The sequence below is a fragment of the Aspergillus welwitschiae genome (genome assembly GCF_003344945.1).
Source record: "Aspergillus welwitschiae strain CBS 139.54b unplaced genomic scaffold BDQ94scaffold_11, whole genome shotgun sequence".
Taxonomy (NCBI): domain Eukaryota; kingdom Fungi; phylum Ascomycota; class Eurotiomycetes; order Eurotiales; family Aspergillaceae; genus Aspergillus; species Aspergillus welwitschiae.
Genome location: NW_020798705.1, coordinates 388,923 through 402,083, shown reverse-complemented (window position 1 = coordinate 402,083; position 13,161 = coordinate 388,923). Strand labels below are relative to the sequence as shown.

Here is a 13,161-nt window from a genome sequence, read left to right as displayed (position 1 = left end):
GACTGGCCTTTTTGATTCGGTTAGTTCAGATGGTGTGCCAAGTCAGGCAATAACTGAGTAATCCCCTCCAAGTAGGATGGTTTCACTCAAGTACGAATCAAGGTTGTGAATGAACTGGCAAATTTCAAGTAGTAAAGTATGATTGAACGCGAAGACTAAATACATGCGTGGTAATGGCTGTCCCCGTATATCTAGCCCCCGTATGTATTCCCGTTTACCCCCGAGGGTAGTATATATTACTATCATCGGGCTTGTGGAATTTGGTATTTGACCTATCCGGCTGTTGAACACATTCACAGGCTTAGCCTTGATTTAATAGATAACTCATGGAGTATTCATACAAGACTTATCAGAAACGGTAAGGCTGTGAAAGTTTAGCACCGTGACATTCGTCTTTCCATCGATCGAAGGTAGACATACGGAGTGATAAATCATCAGCCTAAACGATGACCGCAGTTGGAGCAATAAACGTGCCCGTCTACTACATCTTTTTCACACTTAGGGCACGTTATGCGGACCCTGACACTTGGCGACACTGGGGCAATAGTTGTCTCTCCCAGAGATTCAAATTCCAAGGAAGGCGTCATTTTTTGAGATTGGTGAATTTCAGATAGTTCTGAGCCGGACAAGCTTTGGTATGAAAATCTTGACGGTTGTGATATTGTATCTCTAGACGGGTTTGTATGAGAGCGGACAGAATGTGCAATTTATATGTGCTCTTGTTCGTCCAGAATGCGGGGGAGGAGGGGGCATGAACCAAATTTTTGCATTAGGCCCGTCCTTGTCAATCCTAGTAGTTCAACCGCAATCAACATGTGTAGCACCATCCCTGCAATCAACATATGTGCACTGTCCCCGGTCAACCCGGGTATTTCAGCTGCATTCATCACTCCTCCTGGGAATCTGAGACTATATGTACCAATAGCATCTCTATCATACTTAGTAAAAGAGGTAGCCTTCTCCTGGTGCATTGCACTGCCCCAAGACCGTCTGTGCTCGCCTGATGAGGCATTTTTACTATTGATCCGGATCATCGATACCCGCTATCTTACCTCCTCGGGGGGGCCTCGTCTACTTCGAGCCCGCAGTGCACTCTCTCTTGTGCTCCGAATCATTGGACTGGTCGTTGCCGCCAGGGCTAGGTTTTTCATCATCAGACCTGGTCAACTCGTCGATCCATGGAGGAACGTATCATGAGTGGCCCCTGGTGTCCGGCCCCAGGGGTCTGACGCCGGCCTTGCGAATTGGTCATATAGCGGTCAGCCAGTCAGAAGTTAGACTTTCGCACAGTCAGCGAGCAGGATTGGAATTTAGCGGAGGAGACAGAAATGCCAAGAGTACCCTAATCTAAGACTGACATAGCCCAGAAAACCACACTCAATGAACCTTGTCCACACATCCACTCCTTATCCCTGCACAGATATTGATTAATGATATCTTCTGATAACACTATTTGTCTATATATTTTATTCGTAATATATATTTCGTGGTCATTAATACCCTTATTAGATTCACGAATACCTGATTTCAGGTCAGGAATATCATGTGAGTAGATACGAAAAGTGCAGCTGCCTGCGTGTTCTAAGTATTCACACGGATGGAAACATTGACAAGGAACCGGCCGTTTTCAATGAACCATGTGCGACGAAGGTCATTATTTCTGGAGCACAGTCTCCGAGGCATCCCTTGCGGTTTGACAGTTGAGGAGGTGGGTCATTTAAATCTATGTGTGAAACTGGGCACAGCTTCTATCTCCCTGCATCGAGTGAGATACCCGGTTTGATCAGTGTTATAGATACGATCGCTCATCCTCCCACTTAGTTTGCTGCGAGTTGTGCTGTCATCTTGGAGATGAAACGATTCCAGGGCGACTATTGGGGATCGTGTTGCGATACTGGGAGGATGAAGAGACTTTTCGACGGAGTTGGTCTGTTTACCCTGCTGAAGATTATCCTCATAGGAGGGGGTCGTTTATCACTAAAGGAGATGAATTGGCAACTTAGGTCATTGGGAAGCTATATCGAGCATGTAGTATATTATTTTTGATCTGCTTTAGTGATCTATTTAGATACTTTGTTCCACATATAGGAGAACATTGTGAGATACCCCGGCTCCTATTTGAGCCTACACTTTTTCACCTTCTCGACGAAGCTATACTCGCCGTAACGTAGGTATTTATTCCCAGAAATTACCCAGGAAGCTTGATGCTAAACGAATGTATGGTAAGTAGCTGAATAACCGTCAACGCCGTATCACGCCACCCGTCCAAATCTATATGTCAAATCATGCAATATTCATTATTCGTTTCAGGTCATGAAGTGAAAGAGGTTTCACCAAGTAGTCGTCAATGCCTGCTGCAAAGGCCTGCTGTTGCATCTCGCTCGAGGCGACACCGGTAACCGCCATGATGGCTGCTCGTGGGAGCGAATGTTGTTCTTCGTACTCGCGGATCTTACTCGAGGAGACGATTCCGTCCATAATCGGCATTGAGATGTCTGCACAATTAGTCACTGATGCTGAGCAATGAAGGAAGCAATGCACCTACCCATGAGGATGTAGTCAAAAGGCTTTGTAGAGCTTTTGTACTTTTCTAACGCAGCAAGGCCGTTGGATGCTGTTTCGTAACTGCAGCCGATTTTTCGAAGGAAGGTAGCGAGAATCTAGACATGTTAGTGCTTATTGTAGACATGCGAGGGATTGTGCGTACCTTAAGGTTGATATCATTGTCATCCACAATCAAGACGTAGAGATTCTTGCCGATAGATTCTCGAGGAGGCGAAGGGGCAAAATCGGACACATTCTCTCTAACCACAGGCGGTGATTCCGTGCCCTTGGCCATAGCAAACGCATCAGACAAGCTCCGGCCTCGGAGCGGGACACCGGAAAGGGGACCTAAAATGGGGCTTTCCGCATACGATATCCCTCCGTCGGACTCTGTGATCCGCTGTAATGCCTGCAAGATCTTGCGAGGTCCAATCCTATTCAATATTAGCAGATAACTTCTGAAAAACATCCAATGTACATACGGCTGAGGAACATAGAAGACATCAGCCCCTTTGATGGCGAATTCTCCTGGGAGTGTGACACCTTGTTCACCAATGACAACAATAGCCTTGAATTTCACATCGATGAGCCCCCTTTCCGAAATGGCTTTCAATGTGGATTCCTCAATGACGGCAATATCGCCGGAGGCCTTGTCTAACTGATCGGCGAAAGACACCATCCACCCGGGCTGGCTAAGTAACACATTGCTGAGTGCGCCTCTTAGCGAAAGCTTACGCTTCGCTTCCGCGCTCAAAAGACCACTGGGTGCTTCCTTGAGGTCTGCATATGCATTGAGGCCCACCAACGACACACGGGTCATTTTCCGCGTTCCCGGGGCACCACAATCCATTGAAGAGGTGTCTTCCACGAACTCCACGGGAATGTACACATCCACTTGCGTCCCAGCCCCTACATCACTCTTCACCTCCACCTCGCCTCCAAGGTACGTCACCAGCTGTTTCACCACACTCAGTCCCAATCCAACACCCTCTGTCAAGATGCTTTCCTGCGCAAATGGCTTGAAAAGGTGGTGTTCGAGGAAGTCTGGCGAGATCCCACAGCCAGTATCCGTGATTGACAGGTAGGCTAGCGTCTTCTTCGTGTAGCCAGACCTTTCCACCTTCTTCGCCAAGGAAACTTCAATGAAGCCGGATGTCGTGAACTTGAATGCGTTTCCCAAGATATTCATGATGATCCGCCTCCATGCACCCGAAAGTGACTGTAGGTGCCATGAGCCCAAGTCTTCAATGCGGACGATCACCGACAAATCATCGGCTTTCGATTGTGGTACACCAGCAGGCCTATTACCAACGGTAGATCCACTTGGTAGGTAGCGACTGGCCACCTTCGCAGCCTTGATGAGCGATCGGTGGCCTGCGTACAAGGCATCGGTAACGTCCTCCACAATTTCGTCCAAGTCAAACTCTGTCAGTAAGTTATCCATCCCTTCACCATTTGCACCGCCTCGTTTGCGCAAATGAGTCAGATTATTGATCTTCGTAAATTCAAGACTGCGGAGAATTAGTAAACATCATACAGCAGAAAGAGGCGAGCTTACAGGTGATTCATCGTGTCCAATAGTGTGAGACCACAGGTTTCTACCATGGCGACCATGTCTTGTTGGGCGGTGTCCAGAGACGTGGTCTGCAAAAGCTCTGTGCTGGCAAGCATACCATGCAATGGGGAACGTAGCTCATGACTGACCGACGCCAGCAGGTCTGACTTTGACCTCTCGGTAGCCGTCCACTCTATCTGGCAGAACCCAGAAACAATGGTATCACCGAAGGACTTGAGAAAGTGCAGATCATCCTTGCCGAGCTGTCGCTGGTCATCGCAGGTCCAAATGAGTGTTCCTGCAAGCCAGCGTGATTTGTTCCAGTTCCACAATGGAAGAAAGATCATAGATTTGGCCTCCGGGAAATTGTGGGCCAATCGGGTGGTGATAGAGTGCCGCAAAGGGATCTCACCCTGGTTGCTTTGTACACTTTGTCTGCGTTGATGCAAAGAACTCAAGGCTGGCCAGCCAGAAGCCAGATGTGGGTGAAGTATTTCGCCTTGAGGAAAAGCAGTGAACATGTCATGGAGCAGACCTTCCGTCAAAGGAATTTTAAACATGCTAACGTTGTTTCCCAGGGCACGCTCAGATGAGGCTACCCCAAGAGGCTCACACTGCTTTTCAGACCAGCCACCATAAGACGATACACTAGGTGAGCGGAGAGATAATCCAGAGTCACTTTCTTTGTCCCACTCTCCAACACTAGCGGTCGATTCACTGTGTCATGGTTAGCTACATTTGCAATACTTGCTGATGGAAATATCATTATACTTGCCCTCGAGTGTTGCTGCGTGATGCATCGACAAAGAGAACGCCATCTAGATCCATACATTCCTGCAGTAGCCCACTTGCGCGAGAAAAGAGCATCGAGGCTTTTTCAGAGATAGGAGTGCTTTCTGGCACCATTACGAGGTTGCTCGTTTCATCAGAGCTTTTCCTCACATGCCGCTGATGGATCCCATTTGGCACTGAATTATTACTTCCAAAAGCTGGAATCTGGAAGAAAGGGGATTCAGGGCGAGGCTGTGGTGGCGGATGCCTGGTGGAGGATGGTGAGACCTCGCGAATATCGGTTGCTGACACGGAGAGGCGGTCGATCTCTGGGACATCCGATGAACGAGGTGAATGTGGCACTTCCGATGAACGGGGCGATACAAGACTGGCCGCAGCCGTACTTTTCCTTCGGCTCTTCCATCCATCGTTCTCAGTTGGCGACTGTCCCTTGACGAACTTCATAAGTCCACCTAATAAACGGTCGTTTTGGCGATAGTGCCGTACTGCCCCGAGATTTTCAAGGTGACTTGCAACAGCCTTGGCAACATCTTGCAGTTCAGCCAGTTCACTAGCACCAAAATGGTGGCAAGGCTTGTTGTTCACCACGCAATATGTCCCAATTACCTCTCCACAGGATGTGGTCAATGGAACCTCCGCGTAGAGCCTGGGGCGGATTCGTTCCACGAAAGGATGAGACTCCAGAGTTGCTTCCATTCTAACATCACGAATGATGGTACTAATGCCATCACTGGTGATATTCGAAGAACGGGTGTCCTGTATTGCATTCTTTCCCAGACCGAGAGTGCTCATACCTATCGTAATACCGTCCACAGATGTCTTGTTCCCGCAGCGTGAGCCGGACGGCGCAGCTTCAGCGATTATATACGTCTCTGAGTTATCGACCAGCGAAACAAAGGCGAGAGTGCACCCTAGACGGTAGGTCCCCAGTTGTGCAAGAGCCACCAACGTGGGGTCTGAGGCTGGGCTAGCCATCGTGGAGTGGTTATGTCCATTGACGACCGAGCCCGGGGACACCTTGTGCAGCAACCCGTTGGCTTGATCCGGAGCCTGGGAGCTGTAAAATCTGTTACCATCATTGAACAGTAAGCAGTGCTTCTTTAATACACGGCAGCGAATGCAGATGGGCACGGATGCTTAGCGTGAAGTCGTACCTGAGAAGTTCGGGGGTCATCCGGGGCAGCCGCAGGGGATTGAGAGCTGCCGAACCCACAGCGTTTGTGTGATCGTCTAGGACATTGCAAGTCGCCGCGGAGGTTTGTCCAGGGCCAGATGGTACGATTAACGGAAAGAACAAGCACCAGATATATTCTCAGATCCCTAGTCACGGCAAAGTTAGTCGGCAAGGCTTTAAGGTTTGTGATCCGGGCGCCACCGGATTTGCAACAGATATTTTCAAAGAGAATGCTAGAGCTGACGAGAGCCGGCCAAGTGGTATGAATGCAGGTCTAGGCCACGGGCTTGATGTGAATGATTCTCTTAGTGCACCTAAGCGATGGGCGACCCCGCCGGCTGATGGCCCCGACCCCGGATAAGGGGATCATCGCAAGGCTCTGCATGACCGGCCCTGCCGAATCCCGGGTACGACCGTGGCGTGTTCCATGGTTCGGTCATCTTCGCTTGCCGTACAGACATCGGCCGAATAGCTTCAAAGACGGCCGTTGTCGGCTCCGACAGTTCGCCTCGCTTAAGTATAGGAAAGACAGCGAGAGATGCCGTCCCGCTCATGGTGAGAACGAGAAGATTCGACTGAAAAAGCCATCTAAACGATTCGGAATGGCTGCATTGCCGATAATCGTGAGAAGGAGGAAAGTGGGATGAAGGCAAAGGTGAACGGGTCATTGATGTAACCCAACTCTATAGAGTCGCGCGTGACGCACCGCGATTCGTCCGGAGTTACTTTTCCCGGCGCCGCTTTCAGGTTGTGTTCGCCTGAGGCATCAGACATCAAGTGTGTGCCCTGGCGAGCCCTTGCCCTCGTCAGAGACCTGATTGGGCTTATAGTAGTACCTCACAGTGTGTTATTTCTTTCGACAGGAAGAACAGGTTTTCGGTAGTCTTCCTACTACTGCCAGTACTATCTTGCGGATGATCCGTTCATCACTCCTCCCGTTTACGATTAGGTGGTGATCTACAGGAAGAGTAAGCAGGATGTGGCCGGAAGCTTAAAGGAGGGGGGCACATCCCCCTCCTTCGGCGATCTGTCCATTCAATTATCAGTCTAAGCTGTGTCAAATGCTATTACTCATTAGACAAGCTGCACGCGTAGAAATTAAGATAAGGTGGAAGATGCGACGAGTATGTACGACTCCAGCCCAGGAAGCTACTGCAGGGACCCTCCGAGACCCACAAAGGGAAAGGATCGGCTGCTATTACTCATCGACTTGGAGCATGATTCATTCAGTCACGTGGTGGTCGTTGTCATGTTCATCCAGAGTCATTCTAATGGTCTAGATCTTCTCTCCCACGCCGAACGATTCTGGGACTGCCAGGCCGTAAGACCTGCAAGAGCTTGAACTACTCTTCCACAATCATCGGGAGTGTCTCACAGTTATACGTATCAGGATAGCTTAAGGCTGTGGAATTCTGCTCGTTATTTTGACGGCTCATACATGGGGTATCACTATTCAAAGCTCGAATTCGGGATCGCGCCCTACAAGGGGCACATGCCAGCAGCCAGTCAGATCTAGGTTCGTGTGCTTACTCTGTCCTTGTGAAGATCGACGGCCCAAGTCCAAGTTCTAGGCCCACCTGCCGACGCATGGCTGGCGGTGTAACCTCGCGGACACTGATTGATTAGTCTGGCCCAGCCAGACGCCGTCTAATCGTACGAATGTACTTGACGCCCAATTGTCCTCCTATCAAAGCCTTGTAATATGTTGGGGGAGTGTCGTGCAAGACCAAGACAAATGTAACCTAACCACTAGAACAGCGGAGGGTCCAAAGTTGGGTTGATAGAAAAAAAGGCCTCAAGGTCCATTGTTGAGAAATCAAAGTCCCACCCCATGTCCGACTGAGTGAAATCAAGCAGGTCTTCTCCACTACCCAAGCTACCGCTTGGCATGCGCAGGCCATCCTGCAAGGAGTTTCCTTGAAAGTCAGATAGCATTGAAAGGCCTCCCGCAGCCAGGTCCGATTGGAGAGGGTCAGGAATGGGACCTTGGGGCTGGTGCGAGATGTTACTGGGGTACCGTCGCACAGCACTAGCATTTTGGTCGATGTTATAGGAATCCCCTTTCAGCATTGTATCTGGCGACCATTCATACGATGGGTTAAGTTTTCTCAGGACGGTTTGAATGGCAGACATGGAGCTGGAGATTGGTTCGCCATATCGCATCGATGAAAGTCCTTGCAAGGCGGCATGTATCCAAGGAAGGTGAGTAGATGCCAAATTTTCTCCATGCATCAGATCATAAATTAGAGCGAAGCTAGAGCTGCCCAGAAAGTATCCGTGATAGCGAAGTTCCTGGGACGTCATCAGCACCAGGCCTGATCCAGCAGAATGGACTGCGTCTAGACTTACCCGAACCAGTTCGTTATATATGGAAGCCTCATACAAATGATGGATGGTCCTGCAAGCGGCACTAAGGGCCTGGTTACAGGCTTCATTGAGCCATGTGGGGATTTCTGTTGGTCCTTTTGCCGTGCTGTGCCCTGGCCGTTGCGAGGACATCTTCATATCGTGCTGCCACCGACCTCGAAAGATCAAAAATGGCCGAAACGTCAATAGAATGGTATGATAATAGACTGAACAGTCAGCTTACATCTCAGATACCAAATAATCTGGGCACATACGAGTTATTAGGATAGTCTGTCGTACGCCCAAGCTCCCCTGCTGAACCGGTTTATCAAGCCCAAACCCTAGTGCATGTTGCATTTTCGAGTCGTAACATCGCATGTCATCGGATATGGATTTAGCAATCTTCCACATTTGCAGTAACGATTCATGCCGTCGGCCATACATCTCATCGGCTGATCGGGAGAAGATTTTTGATAGATGGACTAGCACCTGCAAGAATGGATCCTTCGGTAGTGCGATTCCAATGTCCTTTGCGGATAGGGACCTCGGTCGTCCAAGATGAAAACAAGTCCAGCTGTTCAAAGAATCAGTGGGTATCAAAAGTACTAGCTCATTGGGTGACCAACACTTCGTAGAAGTACAATGACCAGAACGTACATCGTCGTTCCTCAACACTATCAGCAGCATCGTTACTCTCGGCGGGGGCTTCTTTGTGCAGACCGGCAGAGATGGCCTTTCGGGCAGCTGCGCCCATTAGGAGAAATGCGGAGTTAGGCCTTCCTTGCTCGTTCTGGAAATGGGCGTGCTGGCCAAAAGGTCAGTGTTGTGTTGTCTAATTCCTGAACAGACTTTTACTTATCATGAAGAGCGACAATTGTACAGTCTGAAGGTTGACCACATCGTCAAGAGAAGAAATAGACGCCTTTACGCGCTCGTATAGTATATCTCCCCAGCTGTGGTGTTGTGTTCCTAGCGAACCGGTGGCTAGCCCCAGCAACAGTAGTGATCGCGCCCATTTATCTGAGCGCGAATCTGGTGTTAGACGATACAACTGATCGAGCTGTTGATAGAAGGCTTCCTTAGGCCAAAACGGCACGAGGTGATACAGAGTTGCCAAAAAGCGTTCAAGAAAGTTTTTGGCTAAGTCGTAGGGCAGAAATAGCACATTCGCATCGGGTCCATTTAGGGCCTTGTTCGAATCATGCGACTCAGCCTGGGTTCCGAAGAAAATCCGACGGAAGCTAAACATGTCCAAGCCAGCTCCGGCTTCTTCGACCTCGCCTTGTGGCTCCTCCGTCTCCGCAGTTTGGTTGCCGGAAACCAAGCCCCTATAGATTTCGTGCATGAGCGCAAAGTGAGAAGTCGAGCCATAGTATAGCTGGACTTTGCACGATGGCGATGCCATATGTGTGGCTGAAACGCTGTTGTTGAAGGTCAAGCTGACGGAGGCATTTCTCCGGCGGGCTGGCTGCATCACCCCAGGAGACTGCTGACGTGCGCCGTACTCGGCCCGCGTAGCCCCATTCGAGGGATATTCATCATTCGCGGGAGCATCTGTATATTGGTGTTTCTTCTTGCGCTGCCGAATGACTTCGCGATAAATACACGGGGTATGGCGCAGTTGGCAGGTTTTGCACGGATTGACACCATTGCATTTGATCTTTCTCTTCCTGCACTCTTGGCATGCCTTGGGGATCCGCCAGCCTGAAGGCTGTGCTGGGGATATGGCGTCCGCCATCTGAAGCAGGACTGTAAACTAGGGTAACAGCGGACCCGTAATACTCATTAATCCCACTGCAAAGTCGTGTTGCTGCTCGGGTTTAATTTTCCTGATGGTTGCTGCGTCATGGACTGTTGCAGCCCCCGAGCGGTCGGATTTATCGCACGTGAGTTTATCCGTTATTCCGAACCCCATCTGGTTTAGTCCCTTTTCGCATTTTGGCACCTGACTCTGGCATTTTATCGTAGAATCAATAGTCAACTTGATTTTTTGAAGTAATAATTAATCTATACTGAAGAAGCAATGCTATCGTCGTTGTTGAACTGTCTATACTGAGTATAGGAAACTAGTAATGGTTTTGTGATTACTGCTAGCCGAAAATATATAGTAGGATGTTTTTGCCTAGTCCCCACATATTACAGTGCTAGCTGCCCTGACATACTAATGATCATCTGAACTGTCTTCAACACCACCACCAGTCTTAAAAGATACTGGTGGTGAGTTGCTTCCTTCTTTGAATTCAACGACTATTGACTTGGGGGAAAAAAGCCAAGATATGCTGTCGGTGATACGACACACTCCCGAGCGGAGTACAGCTAGGACCGCCGGCGAATTTGAACCTAGCCGAAGACATCTCGTGTTACAGGAGTTTCTTATTCGAGAAAGAGATCGCCTATGACAGATTATATACTGGTAGGTACAGTCGCTAATTTCGGCTACTGAGCGGAAATTGATGAGACAAACAGATGTCATAAAAGCCCCCTCGCGTCTCGCAATTATTTCGATCACGAATCTGGAAAATACAAACTTTCCAAACCCATGCATCGAGTCTGGATTCCAAATGTCCCAGAGATGTGAAATATGCTCATATCACTAACTGCATTTTGATCTTATGGGCTGGTTGGCCTTACGTTAAAGACGACGTCCCAGGACTTAAGTAGGGAAGCCAGGCTCACATGGCCCGAGCTGCTCGAGGAGCTGGCCGTGAACACATTACAAGACAACACCTGGAAACATCTACATTACCTTGGTAACCTCAAATAATGTTCGTAAGCTATCAACAATCAATCATGATGCACAAAGACAACAAGAACAGCAACAGCATCAAATTGTATACCTAAAAGCCTTATCCTCAACATCCGTTTGATCTGAATCCACAGAAACACCCATACGACCACCACCATCACCCCGATCAACCATATACTCAATATAACCATCTCGTGCGTTTTGATCACGCCTCCTATTTAACCTCTTTACCATAATCACGTAAAAAACAAACGTAAAAATCAAGCAAGCCATGGCCGCAATACTCAAAATACACCCCTTCGTATACCGAGGGGCATCATCCTCCGTCCAAGCTTGCGGACTAACAATGCATCCAACGCAATATGCAACGAAGAAAGCAGTTGACACGATACTTTTCTTCGTATTACCCTTCACGTTACTAGCGATAATGCTGGCCGCGCTACTTATCAACGAAGAGCTGCATCCTCCAAGCCAGGTCGCCACCACTATTCCCCAGTCCGCACCGCCGGAATATGGAAGCGTCATGAGCAATATTGATCCTAGGAGAGGTACAATGGAGAGACCAATGGCGGTGTATACTCGGGTTCCAGGCAGGATGCGGGGGATGATGGCGCCGATCCAGACAGTGATGAAATTGAATGCTCCGGCTGGTGTTCCGACAAGCATTGTTTTGTATGTTGAGTAGCCGAAGCCATGTATGACGGTGGAGCTGTACTTTTGGGTGGGAAGAGAGTAGGTTAGTACCTTGAAGTAAGCGGAGGCTGGCATACCTTCATTATGGGGGTCGTGAGGGTGATACAGATACCCATCAGACAATAGATCCATGTCATCGGTGACAAGAGTGCCTCCTTGAGTTGAGCTTTGTTGAATACTGCATGGTCCCGAGTAGCGCGATCGATTGCCATGCGCTGGGTCGCCACTTCTCGCTCCCGTGGACTCAGAAACCAAGCAGTAGTCGTATCTCGGGGCATCAAGAAAATGAAGAGTAGACCAGTCGCGGAGGTCAAGCCTCCGCAAATCAAGAAGAGAGAGCGCCACGGGGCGAGTGACATGTTTCCCTTGCCAATACCATACATCATGAGGGCACCTATAATATTCGCTATACCGTTCATTGATACCCATGTAGCGACGCGTATCGGATGTTCCTGGCGTTTGTACCAAATACTCGTAATTATAATGAAGGCTGGGGAGACAGTCCCTAGTAGGATACTTAGTCTTGGAAGCGGATGGTCTATGAAGTAAGTCTTGCCTTCGGAGAACCCCAAGAAGAAGCGCACCGCTGCCAGGCCCGCGAAGTTGTGAACAGCAGCCAGACACATATTTACCCCACCCCATAAGACGATAGTTACCCCGACATAAATAGTGATAGGAAATCTGGAGAGCATGATCGCAGCTGGGTATTCTGAACAAAGCTGGCCCAGATAAAATAACGATACTGCCCATGAATACTCCTGACCAGTTAGCTTGAGATCATCTCGCAGCCCGAATATTGCGGCCTGGTTGATTGTCTGCTTGTCGAGGTCTAAACGATCGGTTAGAAAGAAACTGACGTGAAAGCATGGACTATCCGCTGACATTGGAAGAAGTATACAAGCACCATCAGAGGAAGGATAACACAGTCAAGTTTCCGAACAACCTTTTTCTCAATTTCGTGGTCTATGTTGTAGAAGTGTGTATCATGTACAGCTTCAAGTTGACGCAAGTCACTGTCAATCTTCTCATTATCTGCCTCCTCCAGGCCGAGGTTTGAATGATTAGGAGCCATGTTGCAGTACTAGACAAGGCCGAGGATCAAATTATATGGAGAGGAGTATAAGGTGAATACAAAAGCGCCCCAAAAAATTCTAGCAAGGGGCATTTATATAGTATGCTCAACATATTCCCAGCGAGCAACAGCGCTACGTCGGTTCTTCCCCACGGGGTACCCCAGATTGAGGGGAACAACGGAGCTAGATTCTCCGCATATCCAGCAAGTAACCGAGAGGGCCATTTCATTGAACAGAC

The 13,161-nt window shown here is 49.0% G+C and overlaps 3 protein-coding genes across 3 annotated transcripts; all 3 read right to left on the bottom strand.

Annotated features, from left to right (window-relative positions):
• Positions 1-2,283: 2,283 nt before the first annotated feature.
• BDQ94DRAFT_158706 (hybrid sensor histidine kinase/response regulator) lies at positions 2,284-6,065 on the bottom strand (the record flags this gene model as incomplete). Its single annotated transcript, XM_026768989.1, has 7 exons — positions 2,284-2,495; positions 2,546-2,660; positions 2,708-2,978; positions 3,027-4,055; positions 4,103-4,816; positions 4,875-5,957; positions 6,046-6,065. The coding sequence occupies 7 exons, from the start codon at positions 6,063-6,065 to the stop codon at positions 2,284-2,286; spliced, it is 3,444 nt and encodes a 1,147-aa protein (XP_026627818.1).
• A 1,568-nt stretch (positions 6,066-7,633) lies between these two features.
• On the bottom strand, positions 7,634-10,255 carry BDQ94DRAFT_177637 (Zn(II)2Cys6 transcription factor). The gene is made up of 5 exons (XM_026772961.1): positions 9,292-10,255; positions 9,038-9,216; positions 8,687-8,985; positions 8,415-8,638; positions 7,634-8,357 (listed from the first exon to the last, which is right to left on the bottom strand). The coding sequence occupies exons 1-5, from the start codon at positions 10,147-10,149 to the stop codon at positions 7,815-7,817; spliced, it is 2,103 nt and encodes a 700-aa protein (XP_026627817.1). The 5' UTR covers positions 10,150-10,255; the 3' UTR covers positions 7,634-7,814.
• A 980-nt stretch (positions 10,256-11,235) lies between these two features.
• BDQ94DRAFT_177634 (MFS general substrate transporter) lies at positions 11,236-12,922 on the bottom strand (the record flags this gene model as incomplete). Its single annotated transcript, XM_026772960.1, has 3 exons — positions 11,236-11,871; positions 11,928-12,679; positions 12,733-12,922. 3 exons carry the CDS (start codon positions 12,920-12,922, stop codon positions 11,236-11,238), a joined length of 1,578 nt encoding a protein of 525 aa, XP_026627816.1.
• Between the last annotated feature and the right edge of the window lie 239 nt (positions 12,923-13,161).

Excerpts from the sequence above, each read along its gene's own strand:
- BDQ94DRAFT_177637 (XM_026772961.1), bottom strand. The coding sequence starts at position 10,149 with ATGGCGGACGCCATATCCCCAGCACAGCCTTCAGGCTGGCGGATCCCC. Across the intron at positions 8,986-9,037 it reads TCATTGTACTTCTACGAAGT|CTGGACTTGTTTTCATCTTG; the intron begins GTTGGTCACCCA and ends TTCTTTGAACAG. Across the intron at positions 8,639-8,686 it reads ACAGACTATCCTAATAACTC|TCTATTATCATACCATTCTA; the intron begins GTATGTGCCCAG and ends CTGACTGTTCAG.